Consider the following 17798-nt stretch of genomic DNA (forward strand, 5'->3'; position numbering starts at 1 on the left):
GATAAGTTTAAGCGAATAAGGTCGATATCTTGTTCGTTTGGCTGATAAGCCATAAAAGAAAAACATTGTTGAATAACTGCTTGCCACAAGTGAACTCTAATGCTTTACTTTTAAAGAACTAGACACCTTATAGCTTATTTATTTTTGCGTGTATATAACGGAGGTATTTGTGGCGACTAACGAGGATATAACGAACGCGAACGCAAGTCACAGGTTGCCACACACGCACACAGGGGCACGTGCTCTCACGCGAGCCATAGAGTCGAGACCACCACATTCCAGCACAATAATAACAGTCACTCAGCTCCCAAAAAAAAAAGTCACTCAAACTACGAACTCTATCTGGACCATTCCTTATCCTAATGATAAAAGGATGCTACGATAAGATTGTTCTACAACTGGAGGTTTAGTCATCGTCACTGAAATAATGGAATGAGCTCATTAGCGATGTCATGTCAGATTAGATTGCTGAAGAAGAAGATGAACGGCTCAAAGTCAGGTAGAAGACCACACTTCCATCCACAGGTAATAATAGGGCACCTGCAACAGTATAAGCTAGTATTAACTCTAAGCCGTTAACATCTTCAATAATGCTAACTTCTAGTATATACATCATAAAATAGATGATCTTAACACTCTCACATAATTTTTATATATGTGTATGAGTCTATCTCTTGATTAAGGTCCTGTTTGGTTCCCCTTGCTAAACTTTAGGTAGCTAAACTTTAGTCACTTTAGTAGCTAAAGTTCCAAACACATTGGCTAAAATGAGCTAAAATAGTGTAGTTCTATTAGTCACCTAAGAGTAGCTAAAATAATTTTAGCTAGCTAAAATTTAGCAAGAGGAACCAAACAGGACCTAAGGCTCACTTTTCGTCCCATCATATCAAATGTTTGGACATATGTCTAAAAATATTAAATATAGATTGAAAAATAATTAATTGTACAATTTATATGTATTTTATGAGATAAATTTTTAAGTCTAATTATTTTATAATTGGACACTAATTATTATGATTATAAATGTGCTATAGTAATAAATACTTTTCTTTTCACGAAGTCAGCGAGACAGGAGATTATCCAGTGCCAGTGCCAGAGCTAGAAACGGAGGATGGGCGGATCGCTCAGGCCAAAACAGCAGCGTTGTCTAGTCGAGGGGAAAAAAAAAAAGAGGAAAAAGAAAAAGGGAAACGGTCTGGTTGGTTGGTTGGTGGCCCCGTGAACGTGAAGCAGCGAAGCGTCCCGGCAAAGGCACCGGTGGCCGCGTCCAGCGCCTATCGTTTCCGGGGCCCTCTAGCCTCCTCTCCTCTCCCCCGTCCGTTCTCCTGGCGGTGGGGTGGGGGTGTGGCCTCCTGGCTCTTCCTCCTCGTCCTCGCCCTCCTCTCGACCGCTAGCTCACCTCCCCGTCACCATATAAACCCTATCCCTCTCCGGTCCCCGCCTTGTCGTGACGCGCCCCGCGCCGCCGCCGGCGACAAGCTCGCAGGAGCAGCAGCAGCTGCCGCCCCCCACCACCGATGGCGACCGCCGTGGCGTCGCAGCCGCGCCACCTCCCCCTCGGCGCCGGCGGAGAGCCCAGGTGCACGGCCAGGTTCGTCTACGCTCCCGCTTACGCTGTTGTTCGGCGCCACGATTCGGCGTTTGGCCGTTCGCTCGTGAGCGGAGAGGATGAATTGGGCGAATGTGTTGGTTGTAATCGTGGGGTTGATTCAATTGGTCGTGGAATTGCGCGCATGCATCGGCGTGGTGAGCTGGAGGTACTCTGTGAATGTAGCATTTCGGTGGTTCTCAAACACCAGAGCTTCCAGACGGGTAGCAGTAGTACCTTGAAACGGACTTGGGGGGCTTCTCAATTGTAGTTAGGGACTGCTGTCTCTGTCTTAAGTAGCTTGTCTTTGACATTGATTTATTGGGCTAGTCGATGGAAGTCCTGCGATTATCAATTGATGATACTAGAAGATAGCCCATGCATTGCTGCGGGAATCACGACTGAATTTTAGTGGATTTTATGGTATTGCTGATGTGAACAAATAAACATATGTTAGTGAATGATGCAGCTTGCGGACGTAGATAGCTTGCATGAATAGATAGGGCCATAATTGCATGCTCTAGTGAGTTGCTGATGTGGATGACTTGCATGTTGAGATGGAATTTTAGTGAGGTTTAGGATCATAAGATATAGTATAGCCGGATTTCAGTGCATTTTTTTTTCAGATTCGATGTATTGATGGTAAGAACGGTTTGTGTTTGCAGCACATCGAAGGTTCATACTCTGGAGAAAGTATATGGTTTCAGATTCCTATGTAGAAGCGTTGTTGATGTAAAGAGCCACAAATTCCACTCCCGCATTTCAAAGAGGAAGTGCGACTTGAGGAACTCACCGTCGGAGTGTGACAGGACCATCCACAGTGCTAGATGGTTGGAGTTTCGGAGACACAAGGGACTCTTCCAGAGAACTAGAAGGATGGTTCACATTATTCCATTGGCTTCTGACGATGATGGCAACCGTGTATCTGTTAATGGAGCTCCGCAAGTTGGTTCGACAAGCAACATTGATGAAATAAGGTTGAAACTGAATAAAGCATTGCAGAGTGAAGATATCAGCAATGGACTCGTCCAGTCAGTACATGATGCTGCGAGATCTATTGAGTTGGCTTTCATAGAGCACAGCAAATCGTCAAAGAGCTCATGGTTTCCAAAGACATGGCTGGGTGTTGAGAACAATGCTTGGATAAAATCACTGTCTTACCAGGTACAGTACTGAACACTTTGCAGAGTTACATTTGCCCCTATTCAGTATTCACATGAAGAAACATAACATTTGCAGTCACTGTTATCTCGTCATTCTGATTTTTTTACTATATCAACACAATATTAAAGTCATGAAAAAGGTAAAGATGCTGCTACTTATAACCAGCTTAGAGCCAAGCACCATAACTGAACTTGTGAGCTTGTGAAAACATTCCAATTTTCTTAGTTCTTATATGATATCTTCCAAGGTTCAAAAAGGCGACGCCTTAGGCACGCCGAGGCGCGACTAGACGCTAGTCGGAGGGTGTCCACCTGGCCTATGGGGGTAGGCGGACCCCTAGGCTGTGGTGGCTCGTCGGCGGTGCCGGTGGGGGAGGTGGAGGGGGTACTGCGGCGCCCCGGTGTCCCCACGTGCAGATCCAGTGACCTGGGGACGAGGCACAGCAGAGAGAGCCGGCAGCAGAGGACGAGGCACAGCAGAGAGCGTCGGCGGCGGCGGCGGAGGTGGCAGGCGTGGCTGGGAAGAGGCGGGTTGTGGTGGAGGCGGCAGGGAGGAGGCCGACGGTGGTGGATCTGGCGGCGGGAGGAAGGAAGAGGCGAGAGGCTCGGGGCTGGAAGAGATGCGTCGAGCGGGTGCGAGACTCGGGAGGAAGAGAAAAGGAAGAAAACGAAACAGAGCATGGGAGAGGATAAGGCTTTGGTGGGGGCTGTGGAGGGAGAGTTGGGCCATTAAATGGGCCTTTTCTTCTTTCTCCCCCATTCTGATTTTCTATTTTTTTCTTTTCTTTTAAGTATATTTAAATATATATACATGTATTAGCTACCGCCTAGGTAAACGTCTTGAAACGCCTAGGCTCGCCTAGGCTCTAGGCTATGGGTCAGCGCGTAGAAACCGCCTAGCGCCTTCTTAAACTTTGATATCTTCAACACACTCACTGCTTTTGTGCTTGCCATAGTCCAAAATTCCTGTGAGATACATATTTTCCATCCACTGAAATCTTACAGAAAATGTTTGCAGGCTGCTGTAGACTCATTGTTGCAAGCAGTTATTGATGTTTCATCTCGTGGGAATGGCAGAGATAGAGATATTAATGTATTTGTTCAACGGAGGTCTACCTTCTAGCCCTTTCCTTTGCTGTCATATCGTACTGCGTAAATGTTGTTTTGGAGCAGACTCATTTGTTTCTAAGTATAGATATCCCTTGCATTGAAGTTTTCTGGGGGGCAACGTCCTATTTTAAAAGTTCCTTTACACCTAAATTAAATTGTTAAGATAAGATTTAAGTATGCCTTTTGATTTATTGGCTGATTGATCTCAGAAGAGGTTGAATCCTAATTGGAAATTTACTCAGTGAGAAACAAAGTTACTGCTGAGGTCTATAGTGCTAAGTTATTGTTGCATTTTTTGATCCGGAAGTAGTCAGCAATTTTCAGTTAGCAAACTGGCAAACTCACATGACTGAAGTATATTAATGAAAAGAGTGCAAAACAATATGTGACTAGGTGGAATACTATTAAATTATTAACATGAAGGTGTTGGTGCCTTAGTTCTATTCACTTTGGGTACATATAGTTAAGCAAAAGAGTTTTTAAATGTCTTGCATGGATTTAACATGCATACTTCTGCCAAAGCTGAAGCATCAGGAATAAGGTTGTTTTCATAATTCATTTATCCAAAATGAAGATGAATCTGTATCATATTATTGCTTTTACTTGTAGGCTTGTAGTATGTTCAAGTTACATTGGATTCATCCTCTCTGTTATGTTATGTTCCATTTGTTGGGTGTCTATTCAGTGATGTTTTACTTGATTGCAGTTTGTCCCGCCTGCTCACCCCCCTCGAGAGTGTTATCAAGAATGAATTGTCTAAGAGGGAACCTACATTGTATGAATGGTATTCGTCCAATCAAAATCCTTTGGTGGTGGGACAATTTGTAAACATTTTTGAAAAGGATCCAATGTTTAACTCTGCTACAGCAATGTAAGTTCTATTATATCTTTTGGACTGTAACATGCTCATAGCAGTAACTAGTACAAGACTCATGGATATTTTCTCTTGTTTGCTGTCAGATGTCGTGAAGGGGAGCCAATGAATACTAGTGAAAGTGATCTTTCTCTGCTTATGCTAGGATTGATCTGTCTTGCTGCAATCACAAAGCTTGGATCAGCAAAAGTTTCTTGTCAGCAATTTTCTTCAATGGTGCCTGATATTATTGGTCGATTCATGGATATGCTTCTTGAGTTTGCTCCTCTAAGTAAAGCATATAACTTGACGAAAGATATTGGCCTTCAGAGAGAATTTTTGTATAATTTTGGTCCTCGTGCTGCTGTTCCTAAACTTGGTAATGATCATGGGCTTGAGATATCATTTTGGATTGAATTGGTTCAGAAACAATTACTCCGGGCACTTGATCGTGAAAAGATATGGTCAAGACTGACAACAAGTGAAAGTATTGAGGTTGAAACTAAAAGTGATCTTTTCATCTAGTCATAGAAATCTCGTCCTTTGCTTCAAATTTAATAGTTATTTATTCCTCATTGCAGGTTCTGGAAAAGGATCTTGCAATATTTGGTTTTTTCATTGCTTTGGGTAGAAGCACACAAGGATATTTGTCTTCCAAGGGTCTGACTGATTTGGATGATTCACTGAATGGTATTGTAAGGTAAGATCTATGTGAATTTATATTTTTCCATTTTCTCACTGAAATGACATTTCAGTTAATAAGATGATATACCTTCTTTATTACCCAAATATGATTTACTGTACTGAATCATGGGCTTGCAATAACCCAGGTATCTTATCGGTGGGAGTGTACTATATTATCCACAGCTGTCCTCAATTAGTTCATATCAGCTGTATGTGGAGGTCAGTATGCAGGCGATATACTGAGCTTCTAATGCTACCCAGCATTCAAGTGTTCATGTGCCTTTCTTACGTTCAGGTAGTCTGTGAAGAGCTCGAGTGGCTTCCTTTTTACAATGATGATGTTCCAAGTGCAAAAACTGATACTGAAGGCAGAGAAGAAGTGTCTAAAGGAGAAGTCATATCAAGAGTCCTAAATGTGTGCTCTTACTGGATGACTAGTTTTATAAAGTACAGCTCATGGCTTGAGAACCCTTCAAATGTGAAGGCGGCAAAATTCCTTTCTAAGGGGTATGTAATTATTTGGTCACGACAATGCTTATCTTTCTCTTGTTTGCAGATAGGGATTTTTATTTTATTTTATTTTTTGAAAAAGCAGATATGGATTTATGAGTACTGATTAATTTTCTACTGCATGTTAATAATTGTAGACATGCCATGTTGAGTGACTGCATGAAGGAGCTTGACATATCAAGGTAAGCCTTAAGAAGGAGCTTGAATTGTTTGTTCTCTACCACTCAGTAGATTTATTTGTTTGCTAAACATGTTGCAGAAATAATATGTCAAAAGGCTGTGGCTTCCCAGGACCTGAAGAAGAATTGGATACTGGAACAGAGTTAGCTTCCTTTGACAAGGTATTTATTGCAAATGCCTTCAAGAATTGCCAATGTATTTTCACATTTTTGCACATCTGAAAAAATTATGTTCTATACGATCGATATAATTCTTAGTATGACCTCAAAGGTATTAATGGTAACTATAAAATGCTGTGTCTTTGTATGTTTCCTATGCCTCCACAGCAAATTAGAGAACTACTATTATAGCATTGACTCTATGTACCCAGCAAACCTCTAAGAGATGATCTCTTATCTACGAGATAACATTCTTACATACATCATATGCTCTCCTAGTTTGCTTCACCTAAGATTTTACTGATATAATAGATGGTCCAGGTGGCACTATCGTACATGCCCATAGATGTATTGAAAGATCTCACGAGTAAAAGGATGGATAATTGCATATATGGTGGACAGATATCATTTGCAATTAAATCCATTTTGGATATGCCGTCTGCTTATTTCAAGTTTATGATGATAGTTGCCTCTAAAATAGATGCTATCTTCAGTTGTTGAAGCATTGACGACATCGGTTTTAATCATTGCAGTCACTTGAAAGTGTTGAAGAAGCTTTGGTTAAGTTAGAAAATTTGCTTCAAGAATTACACGTTTCCAGTTCGAACTCTGGTAAGGAGGATCTACAGGCTGCATGCTCTGATCTTGAAATGATAAGAAGACTGAAGAAAGAAGCTGAGTTTCTTGAGGCATCCTTTCGAGCAAAAGCAGAATATCTGGAGGTGAGCCTTTTGGCTTTCTTTTATTTTCAGTATCTCTTACCCACACATGTTGCTTCTAATAAAGGATAGTCATGCATTATTACAATTACAAGTCTTTGATCTCATTGTATTGGGAAGAGTTAATTTTATGGATTTCCAGTGCACTCCACTTATCATGGTCAGTCCATCAGGATACTGCCAGGCGAGAACAGTTACTCCGATTACGGTAGCTCATGAATTGCATAAGTTTGCTTCTGTTGTTATCTTAGCCAAAATATGATTTAGTTGCATTGGTTAGTTATAGGATCACATCAGATGCATCTCTTTTCAATTAAGCAATGGGAACTCAATGTAATTCCCATCAGTGTCTGTAATCCTCCTGTTGGTTTCAGCTTATGCTTTTGTCTTCTGGTCAAAAGGCAGAAGGTGGAAACAAAAGGGCTAGATTTTGAAATTGGTTTTTGAGAAGCACCATATTTGTATTAGAGGCCAAAAGCAAGTCTGAAGACACTTTTGACAAGTGAAAGGAATTTCAAATGCTAAGCAGCGGTCACCATCTGTCTATCCTTCTGGTGGTGTTTTACAGCATAATGATATCAGATTATTATGTGCTTAATGTACCAGTTGGAAACAGTACATGCCAAACTGCATACTTGGTTGCACTACAGTTGGAACTAGAATTAGTTTACAATCATGGTAAATGTGCTATTTTTTATGGTTTATTAGGCCGATGCACCTGCAGAGGAAGGACGTGTAAAGACAGGTAGCAGGACGAACGATACATCAGCACCACAAAAATCAGGAAGCAGGTGGAGTATTCTTCTAACTAATACTAATTAATTAACCAATTCAAACATGGTTGTGATAGCTTATGTGATTTCGGTGTAGTAAAATAGACCTGTTCAGTTATTTCCTATTTCTCTTGTAGGGTGGATAATAAACGCCGTCCATTTTGGGACTTCTTTGGTCGGTCTTTGGGAAAGAAAGTTGATCCAGCTCTTGCAGATCAGGATGTATGGATGCTGTACTGTATATTTGCAGTTTGTTTTGTGCATTAAAGAACACACCAGCATTTTGTGGTGAAGCGATTTCCATGATGCATCCTTGTTTAATGAACAGTCCTTGACCATGGCTCTAATTAATTACTGAAAATTAATTATGGTCTTCAGAAGAATACCATTTAATTTTATCCCTTAAGATTCTTATTGCAGCGTATTGCTAATCTTATGGTATTATCCCATTTTTATTGCTGATGAAGGGCACTGTTGACAATGTGGAGAAGAAAGATGGGGAGTCAAATGACATCCTCCGCTTTGAACAGTTAAGGCGTGAGCTGATTGAGTTAGAAAAGCGGGTGCAGAAGAGTGCAGATGAAGCTCAAAAGGAGGAGGTATGCTTGTTTAACAGGATCTTGAAATAGCAAATTACTGGTTCTTCAGTATTTGAGCAAACTCTTGGAACAGCAGCAGTGATTCTGTAAATGTTATGAGCTTAATTGCATCTTGTATTGTTAGTTCTGTTGTTTTCTGAGTTATGATTCTTAACCACAATCGTTGGTTTCATTGTGTACAATTTTTTTCTTTTTCAAAGAATTGTCTATTCAGTCAAGTCCTGTTTTCCAGGAGATGGTTGTCACAGACGAAATAATTGCGCCATCACCTGGTTCATCAGTTCCTTCCGGCCAGGCTACCAAGAAAGAAAATGTCATAACTAAATCAGTGGAGAAGGTCAAAGAGACTACAACGGTATGACCATCTATACCTAAGATCCCATAGTAGTAAGAAACACATGCTAGCATATATTTATGAACTCTGCAAGGTTTTCTTCCTCTGTTGTGGCTGACGATAATGACACTTCAAGGCATGGTATTGTTGTGAAAGATTGTAGTAGGGGGTTGAGTAATCGAATTAAATTTATCCAAAAGCCTATTTGCCAAACCAAAGGCGCTCATCACAATATTGTTAGCTCCATACGTCTTATAATTTGGAATGGAGGGAGTACTAGTTATAAGAAAACTTCTTGTTTCTTATTCTTTTTTTTTTCTGCACAGACTGTGTTGCAGGGGACACAACTCTTAGCAATTGATACAGGAGCTGCTATGGGTTTGCTAAAAAGAGCTCTTATTGGGGATGAACTAACTCAGAAGGAAAAGCAGGCTCTTCAAAGAACCTTGACAGATTTGGCATCTGTTGTTCCTATAGGAATACTCATGCTTTTGCCAGTGAGTCTTTCTTGTACTTGTATTTCTACTTCTTAAACAAGTAGAGGCTTATTAGGTCCACTTTATCATTTCATTTAATTTGTGTGGAGTAATCTTTTTAACCTTTTACCTTATCTGCGTGGACTGTGGGCTACTAAGACTCATTTTGGTGTTTGAATTGCCATGTCAAAGTATTTTGTTGTGTCTAAGAGTGATGTCAATCATATACTCTGACCTTTGAATCTATCGACTGTAAGGTGTGTTTACTGCTGGAGCATTCTGACAATTGCCTTTCTGTCCCAGCTCACCGCCGTTGGTCATGCTGCTATTTTGGCTTTCATCCAAAGATATGTGCCATCGATGGTATGTAGTTTACGTTCACACACTACTCTCCCCCTGTTGCCATTTGTTATATAATTCCTATTTGTGTATTTGCAATCGTGTAGATCCCGTCCACATATGCTCCCGATAGGTTGGATCTCCTTAGACAGCTTGAGAAAGTGAAGGAAATGGAAGTTGCTGAAGGCAGCAGTGAAGATATATTGGAGGCCGTTGGTTCGAGAACTGAGCAAGTGAAATAAGCTGGCCATGTACAGATGGACGATTATACTGCTTAGCTTACGATCTTTCCTGTAAAGTGTAAGTAACAAATTCACCCCTGGTCTTCTGCATATGGCTGCAGCCTTTTCTTTCTTGTTGTATACATGTGTTGCACTCTGTTTAGCTCTAATGCAGAACAGCTCAACCATAGACATCGTGCATATAAATTACCTTGACAACTGAACTGGTCCTTCCATAATTTTGTGCAGATATTTGTTCTTCTAATTATTTGGTTAATATATTCTCAATCATGTTTTTTTTGTAGTGTTTTGGAACACGACATGAGGGGTTTATTTTGTTTAAAGATTCTTTGAATGACACATACCGCTGGAAACAGAACTGCAAGGCCATACGAATAACCAATCATCGGGTCGATAAGGCGAAGAAAGATCCTTCCAAATGCTCCACGTCTGTAGGCTGTATCCATACTTCACAGTATACATGGGCGCATGGTGCCCTTCAACATAGTAGAGGGTGAATGTCCAAGCTCCTCTTGGGCAGTCTGTGTAGGGTAGTGGTTTTGGTAGAGGATTGTATATATAGTTAATATGTTGTGTTGATGATCATTTTTTTCTCATGCAGCCTCCACCTGGAGGGGGAGTAAAACCTTGTAACCTTGTTTTTTGGGAACCAAGGGAATGCTTCATTCCCTGTATCCAAATTGCCAAGTTCAGTGAACTAGTTAATGGCCAAGTTTTAGAGCCTTCATAAATCACACGCTTCAGTGGCGGCTTACGGGCGTTTTTTCTAATATGCGACCAATTGGAGCGCATCAGGAGCATGGGCAACGATGCACAGGACTCAAGTTTGTCTCTTTAATCTGTGTTGTGTTATTGCGATCGAATTGCCGTCGAGGCCTCTTTGACCGTCGAATGCTTGCACACAAGTGTTTGAAGATTTTTGTCTAGTTACCCTGTAACTACGGCGATGAAACTTGAGTTTAGCTTTGCAAAGTCAATCATTTCCTTCGGCAGTTATTTGCAAAGCTTGCTGTACTACTACGGTAACTACTCTTGCCTTTTAGAACATACCCTACCATACTACGTATAAGTACATACATGTACGTATTTTCAATCGATCAGTGGCTCAACGCTACTCCTGTCTATTTCTCAAAAAAAAAAAACGCTACTCCTGTCTATCTATCTATATAAAAAATACGTGTACAATTTGGTATGGCAGAAACGTGATTAAACAAGAGGTGAGAGTGTGAGACACGTTTGTTATAATAAAGTCAAGAATAAGAAGATACACAAAAGGCAGAAGAAATCTGATAAGTCAAGGACAGAGCAACATTTCCTTTGCTTTTGAAAGTGAATGGCCAGACAGAGCCCCATGACCGACCGCATCGTTCGTAAGGAAATTTAAAGATACATACAAGCACACATACTTTTGCAAAAGTACTCCGTGCCAGCTTATAAAGTTGTTATATGTATATGCATATACTCCCTCCATCCCAAATTAAATATTTCGTCACATCAAATCTTACGACACATGTATGAAATATTAAATATAGATGAAAACAAAAATTAATTACATAATTTGTCTGTAAATCACGAGACGAATCTTTGAAGCCTATAATTATTTCATAATTGGACAATGTTTATCAAATAAAAATAAAAATGTTATAGTGTCATAATCCAAAAAAATTAGATCTAAACAAAGCCAGTTTAGTTCACACAAAGTCTAAATTTTTTTAAAGATTTTCAGTTATATCGTATTTTACGACACTTGACTGAAGTATTAAATATTGATAAAAAATTAATTATCTAGTTTATCTGTAATTTACAAGATGAATCTTTTGAACCTAGTTATTTTATAGTTAGATAATAATTATTATAAATATAAATAAAATGCTACAATATTTCTAAAAAGTTATCGGAACTAAACACAGCCTACTTGCGAGCCTGGCAAATCTGTCCCTATTTATCGCAAAGATTATGGAATTGCTTTAAGGAGAAGGAGAGGAGGTAGTATCTATTTTTGTTTTGGCACACAAACGGTAAATTTGGGTTTGGAAAAGACGAGTCGAGAAAAGCGACCTTTTCTATGCACCGCTGGATGGGGATCCGACGAGTAAGATAAGATGACCGATATCGCGCCATCAATTGCTAACCTGATCTTTGTTATTAGCCGCGTTCCCCACCTTTAATTTTTCATATTAATAAATAAAAAAATCGCTTGGCCGGTTGGCCCGCACAATCCCAAGCACCGCCTCCGTCCACCGTCGCCCCCCCCCCCCCAACATCCATTTGCAAAGGCCGGAGACCAAAAAACCCCACCACCTTTAACCCCCGAACCCTAGCTTACTCGCCGCCACCGCCCACCGTCTCCTGATCCAATGGCGCGCATCCACCTCGTAGCCGTGGCAATGGCCATGCTCTTAGCCGTCGCGACGGCGCAGGCACCAGGCGCGTCGCCGACGCCGGCGCCCAGGGCGCAGCCTCCGGCGACCCCGCCGCCGGCGCCGGCACCAGCCCCGGCGTCTCCTCCTCCGGCCTCCGCCCCCGCGCCCTCTCCGACGCGGAAGCCGGCCCCGGCTCCGGCGCCCAAGGCCACGGCACCCGCCCCGGAGATCCCCGCCTCGCCGCCGGCGCCGAGCTCGATCGGGCAGACGCCAACGGAGGCCCCGACGTCCCCTCCGCCTCCCAGCGACGCGTCCAGCGTCTCCCCCGCCTTGTTCCTGGCCGCCGGCGCCGCTGTGGCGTTTTTCTTCTGAGGTCGGTGGGTGGGCCGGCCGGCCGGCGCCGATGGATCCGCATCCGCCTGTGTTGTGAGTGTGACACGATGGCTCTCGCTACTTGTATTTGTTGGCCGCGTCGTCGTTGCATTGCATTCGGGTTTATTACTAGCATAGCATAGCATACTACTGCTTTCCTAGCTGGGTTCGATCTGTGCGTGCGTGGTGAGTGAGAGAGATTGATGAGTCGAGAGACAGACAGTTGCTATGTGGGTTGGGATGCCATTGTATAATCCCTCGTTTTTTTTTACCGTATTCTTTGTTTCGTCTACATACAGATCTGCTCTGCTTGCTCGCTAGGAGTATTATTTATCTTATTTCTTATTATATATATATAAGTTATTATTATTATTGATAGCTTGTTTTCCATCAGATCTGTTGCTCCTGATCCGCACGCGTGTTCTCGTGCTGTCGTATTATCTTCTCCCTGATTATTTCTTCTGATTTTTCCCCTTCCTACAATCCTACTCGTGATCTGCTGATACGGTCATACGGATTCCTCGGCGTCATGTCGGTGGCGCCTTGTTCTCACTTGTTTTTTTTCTTTTTTCCGCTTTTGTACAGTTTTTTAAGAAAATAGCTTCACGACTGACTTTCTAGATAAAGCTGAGTTGTTTTTGGAGAAAGTGTTTGACAAAATAGCTTCATCAACTATGCATAGTTGAGAGAGAGAAATGAGGGAGAAGCTGAAATAAGCTATTTTTTTTTCAGCTTCATCCAACTCTCTTTCTCTTTGTGTGAGAAGGGGAAAAACAGCTTCACTTATGAAGCTGTTTTGGAAATAAGTGTTTGGCAAAAAAAAAACAGCTCATGAAGCTGTTGTGAGCTGTACCAAACAGTCCCATAGTTTGCTAAAACTCAATTAGCAAATTTATAGTTTTGTCAAGTCTTAAAACCAAATGCCAAGTAAAAAAAGAGGCTTTCTCCAACAGTTTGCTATTTGTTCTTGATAAAAGAACTTGGCATCCTAGTATTTTTTGCTAAAATCATAAAATTGAGCCTCCAACAAGTTGGCAAAACTAGTTGACAAATTGGGATACACGTGATCGTGATGCTAAGTGATGGAGGACTTGGCATATTTGCCAAGTGAAGGATGAATTTTGCCAAGCTCACAAAATTGCTAAGTAGTTTTCACAAAATTGCCGAGTAGTTTTGTCAACTCGTTGGAGGTGGTTTTGGTAAAAATCGTATGATGTCAAAGTGTTGGAGTTGCTATTAGGCCGCAACTTAGTCCAATTTTTTTTAAGCTTCTCTGTCAATGCATGCATCGAACATTAAATATAAATAAAATAATAATTATAAATGTTTTAAGATTTTTCGTCACATCAATATCAAATATTAGTTATTAGTTATAGATAAAAAACTAATTGTACAGTTTATATCTTTAATTTTTTGAGTTTTAATCTATGATTAGCAGGAGCAGGAGTTGATAAGTTTTGTTCAGGCCCGGTCGGGGGTGAACAGTTTTTATATACGATAATATTTTTGTTTTTATTTAGTAATTATTATTTAATTATAGACTAATTAGGTTAAAAGGATTTGTTCTGTGTATTAGTTATTTTGCCACAGGTGGTTTGCTGGGCAGCACAACCACCGTGGTCTCCAGTCCTCCATGAGCCCGGGGGTAGGGTAGTATGAGAAGCCCTGTGAAGCGTCTGGACTCGACCGCCGAACACGTCAAATGGGGAAGGAAGTGGACGTGCGAGGCGACCATCGGCCGTCCACAGGCCACAGGGACATGGAACCTGCTCGCTTGAGCCTCAGTGGTTCAACAGGTGTCGTTGTTTGATGGGAAAACGCTGGTCGTGTTCGTGTCGTGTGGTGAACTACTGTTGATCATGGGACGAGGGCGTTCCACAGGACCCACAGGGGCCCATCTGCCAAGTGCCTTGTGACGTGCCAAAACAGATGCACACACACCATCTAAAGCTCGACTCCATTTCTCATACGGATTTAATCTTTTGTTGCACCTAACGTTATTAGCTAGTGAAATCACAATTCCGGTAAGCACGTTCACTCCAACGCGTCGTGACACGTGAGGCATCGGCAAAGAGGCTTTACATTTGACCCTTTCTTTACATGAAAGCCCTTGTTGGACCGGACTTATTTAGCACAGCTCACAATAGTTTTATAAGCTGTCACTTATGAAACTCTTTTGTATAAAAATAACTTCACTATTGAAGTTGAGTTGTGCTAAACAAAGCCTATATTTAGTCTCATTATATTGTTGATGATGAAAGTCCTTGCTGGATTTGAGCCCATTATGTTCTTGCAGTATCGGATATTCCTTGTACACACCACACGCATTATATTCAACGCTATTACGTTGGCCATCCTTTTTTCTTTACCTGAAAGTGCATTCCTATTCCCCCTCGAGTCTTGACTTGAAGCACCATTGTTGTCATCAATCAATAATTAAAAAAAAAGTCTTAAACCACCACCGTACCGGAGATGTGAAGCAAAACCCAAATCAAAGACGCTTTTGCTGCTATATAAGTACGTATATTGCATTGCTTACTTTGCTCGGTTCAGAGGGTGCCACGTATGTATGTATGTATAATTCAAACCGTCGGATGGACGGGAGCAGGTAATTAAGGTGTTGGCACGAGCAGAGAACTCAAGTACGTACGTCATCACTAGTCAGCTACTACGTACGAAGGCAAGGCTTATCTCATGTCTCATCGTTCGCTGCTAAGGCCTTCTTCAGTTTCAAAAAAAATTACAAATCTTTTTAGATTCTCCGTCACATCAATCGAATCTTGCGACATATGAATAGAACAATAAATATAGATAAAAAATAACTAATTGTACAGTTTACCTATAATTTACGAGACGATTTTTTAAACCTAATTAGTCATGATTAGATAATATTTATTAAATATAAATGAAAGTTCTACCGTACTTATTTTGTAAAAATTTTTTAGAAGCCTAACTCGGTCCTCTTGCTTTGCTTCCGTGCCGCTTTAATGAAGGATGTTTATTTCGTAACACATGTTTAATTTGGATCCATCTGTGAACAACAAACCAAGTCAAGTCACTGTCATGGGCCATCGTTTTTCCGTGGATTATACTACCGTACCGTACCATCTTTTCCTCGATCGACCAGCTTAGCTAGTGCCTAGTACTACTATATACTAGTGCTAGTCCCATCCTACCAAACCCAACTGCCCAGAATCATATCACTGACGTCGTCGTCTTTCGTTCCCTCGGAAGGCCGCCGGCTCTCAAACTAAATTAAAGTTTAACACATCTAGCTAGTCCCTCACCTAACAATGCTTTGCTCAGCATGACCAATCCGTTACATCCTTTCAGAGGAATAATTGTTTTAATTAGATAGATGCATGTTAGTCAGCTTCAATCTTATGCTTCTACAAGGAAATGAAAACCTTTATTTGAAGCACAAGTTGAGAGAACACAGGACCAACAGACATGTGGAGCCCAAGTTTTTTTATATTTATTTTATTTTGGATTTTGGATAAAAGATCAATCCGGTAGAATTTTCAGAGATGGACCAATTGGGGCCGTATAGTACAAATGTTACGTATTATTACCCACCGTGATTATTATATATTAATAGGAACACATATAGTGTTGAATAATTATACTCTCTCTCTCTCTCTCTCTCTCTATATATATATATATATATATATATATATATATATATAATCATCATATACAAAAATATGCATGTCCATATGTACATATGGATGGAGAAGAGAAATAATAATTTAGACACCATGAATAATGAAGAAGATACACAAGCAAGCCAAGGCAAACAACAATAAAGAAAGCATGCATCAATGATACAGTAGTACATCACGAAATTAAATCAGCAAATAATAACCTGCAGTGTAGTGTAGCTAGCTCTCTCTCTACCGTACGTACATGCCGGCCGTCAGAATGAAAACGCAAACGGTAGCTCGATCATCAACAAGAATATGATAATAATCCTGCACTGCCTCTACCCTGGCTCACAAGATCAGGATGGTATGATCATCAGAAGAGGGCGAGCTTGACGAGCAAGGCGGCGGCGGCCACGGCGAGCGCGGGGCCGGCCGTGAGGCGCACGGACGCGCTGCCCGGGGTGCCAGTGCCAGCCGGGGCAGGGGCGCTGGGGGTGGCGGGTGTGCTGCCGGCGGGGGTCGGGGGCGTCGAGGGGGAGGAGCCGGAGCCGGAGCCGACGGTGACAGTGAGCTTCATGCCGGCACCGCAGTGGCCGGTGATGCCGCAGATGTAGTAGTGAGTGCCGGAGGTGAGGGTGACGGTGGCCGGTCCGGTCTGGATGGTGTTGGCGGCGTTGCTGGTGGAGCAGCTGTCGTATCCGCTCTTGTCCACCACCACAACGTCGTGGGCACCGGTCGCGAAGTTGAACACTGCATGCATATATATGTCGTTCATTATTCATTCATATACAATAACAAAAGAAAATTAACATAACAGATGCATGCATGCATGGTGGAATGCATCGAGCTAGCTGAGGAAGAGACTGGCCGGCATGGATAGGACGACACGCACGCACCTAGCTGATCACCAGCTGCGAAGGTCTTGCCACTGGCCCAGTTGTCGTAGTTGACGTTGCCAAGAGTCCACCCGCTACTGTCGCCGACGGTGAACGTGGCCGCCGAGGCCGCCGCCACGGAGCTCACAACGACGAGCAGCGCGATCAGAGCGGAACGGGACGCCATGGCTAGATACGACGATGAGCGAGCGAGGTTAATTACGTTCGTTGGAGCGGCGATCGAGCTGGCTTGCTTGCTTGTGGACGATCGATCGAGCTAGAGCTAGGCAGCCACACAGAAGGTGTACTAGTAGCTAGCTAGCTTTATCGATGTATATATGTGGATGAGATCTCTAGATGACTAGCTAGCACGATGTATATATGTGGATGAGATCTCTAGATGACACAGCAGGGTTGCATAGCTAGCACGATCGATCGGTTCCCTTTTATAGAGCGAGCGAGCGAGCAATGAAGCAGTTCAAAGCCAGCTGCATGCGGCCGGGTGCAGAGGAGCGAGGAAGGAGAGGGAGTCGTTGGTCCACGCTTGCATTGGCCGCCCCTGGCCTCCTTTGAATTGGGTTCAACTTTTCCTCGTCTTCTCTTGTGCACCTGCACCGCACCACCAATATATTAACCAATCGCCGCATGCAGCCCGCAGCAGGTGCGTCACCAAAATATAAAACTTGGCGTTGAATGTGTATGCAGCAACACCACTCGTTCAAACATTTCTAGCTTGTCGATCCATTGATCTTCTTCTTCATGTTATATATTATTAGTATTTTTTCTATGCAAAATAATTAAGAATGGGATCAAGAT

General features: G+C 42.2%; 3 protein-coding genes across 3 annotated transcripts; 2 read left to right on the forward strand and 1 right to left on the reverse strand.

The window, feature by feature from the left end:
• On the forward strand, window positions 1283-10498 carry LOC8067047. The gene is made up of 19 exons (XM_002444802.2): window positions 1283-1591; window positions 2254-2752; window positions 3770-3861; window positions 4568-4732; window positions 4822-5209; window positions 5296-5414; window positions 5545-5617; window positions 5694-5905; window positions 6046-6090; window positions 6168-6249; window positions 6780-6968; window positions 7674-7756; window positions 7876-7960; window positions 8206-8337; window positions 8570-8692; window positions 8998-9168; window positions 9451-9510; window positions 9594-9786; window positions 10013-10498. Exons 1-18 carry the CDS (start codon window positions 1518-1520, stop codon window positions 9726-9728), a joined length of 2727 nt encoding a protein of 908 aa, XP_002444847.1. The 5' UTR covers window positions 1283-1517; the 3' UTR covers window positions 9729-9786; window positions 10013-10498.
• LOC8067048 (arabinogalactan protein 1) lies at window positions 11960-12835 on the forward strand. Its single transcript, XM_021464562.1, has one exon. The coding sequence runs from the start codon at window positions 12086-12088 to the stop codon at window positions 12461-12463; it is 378 nt and encodes a 125-aa protein (XP_021320237.1). The 5' UTR covers window positions 11960-12085; the 3' UTR covers window positions 12464-12835.
• On the reverse strand, window positions 16193-17579 carry LOC110436893 (basic blue protein-like). The gene is made up of 2 exons (XM_021464558.1): window positions 17004-17579; window positions 16193-16857 (listed from the first exon to the last, which is right to left on the reverse strand). The coding sequence occupies exons 1-2, from the start codon at window positions 17167-17169 to the stop codon at window positions 16481-16483; spliced, it is 543 nt and encodes a 180-aa protein (XP_021320233.1). The 5' UTR covers window positions 17170-17579; the 3' UTR covers window positions 16193-16480.

Source organism: Sorghum bicolor, chromosome 7 (genome assembly GCF_000003195.3).
Source record: "Sorghum bicolor cultivar BTx623 chromosome 7, Sorghum_bicolor_NCBIv3, whole genome shotgun sequence".
Taxonomy (NCBI): domain Eukaryota; kingdom Viridiplantae; phylum Streptophyta; class Magnoliopsida; order Poales; family Poaceae; genus Sorghum; species Sorghum bicolor.

Excerpts from the sequence above, each read along its gene's own strand:
- LOC8067047 (XM_002444802.2), top strand. The coding sequence starts at position 1,518 with ATGGCGACCGCCGTGGCGTCGCAGCCGCGCCACCTCCCCCTCGGCGCC. Across the intron at positions 2,753-3,769 it reads TAAAATCACTGTCTTACCAG|GCTGCTGTAGACTCATTGTT; the intron begins GTACAGTACTGA and ends AAATGTTTGCAG. Across the intron at positions 9,511-9,593 it reads AAAGATATGTGCCATCGATG|ATCCCGTCCACATATGCTCC; the intron begins GTATGTAGTTTA and ends GCAATCGTGTAG.
- LOC8067048 (XM_021464562.1), top strand. The coding sequence starts at position 12,086 with ATGGCGCGCATCCACCTCGTAGCCGTGGCAATGGCCATGCTCTTAGCC.
- LOC110436893 (XM_021464558.1), bottom strand. The coding sequence starts at position 17,169 with ATGGCGTCCCGTTCCGCTCTGATCGCGCTGCTCGTCGTTGTGAGCTCC. Across the intron at positions 16,858-17,003 it reads CGCAGCTGGTGATCAGCTAG|TGTTCAACTTCGCGACCGGT; the intron begins GTGCGTGCGTGT and ends ATATGCATGCAG.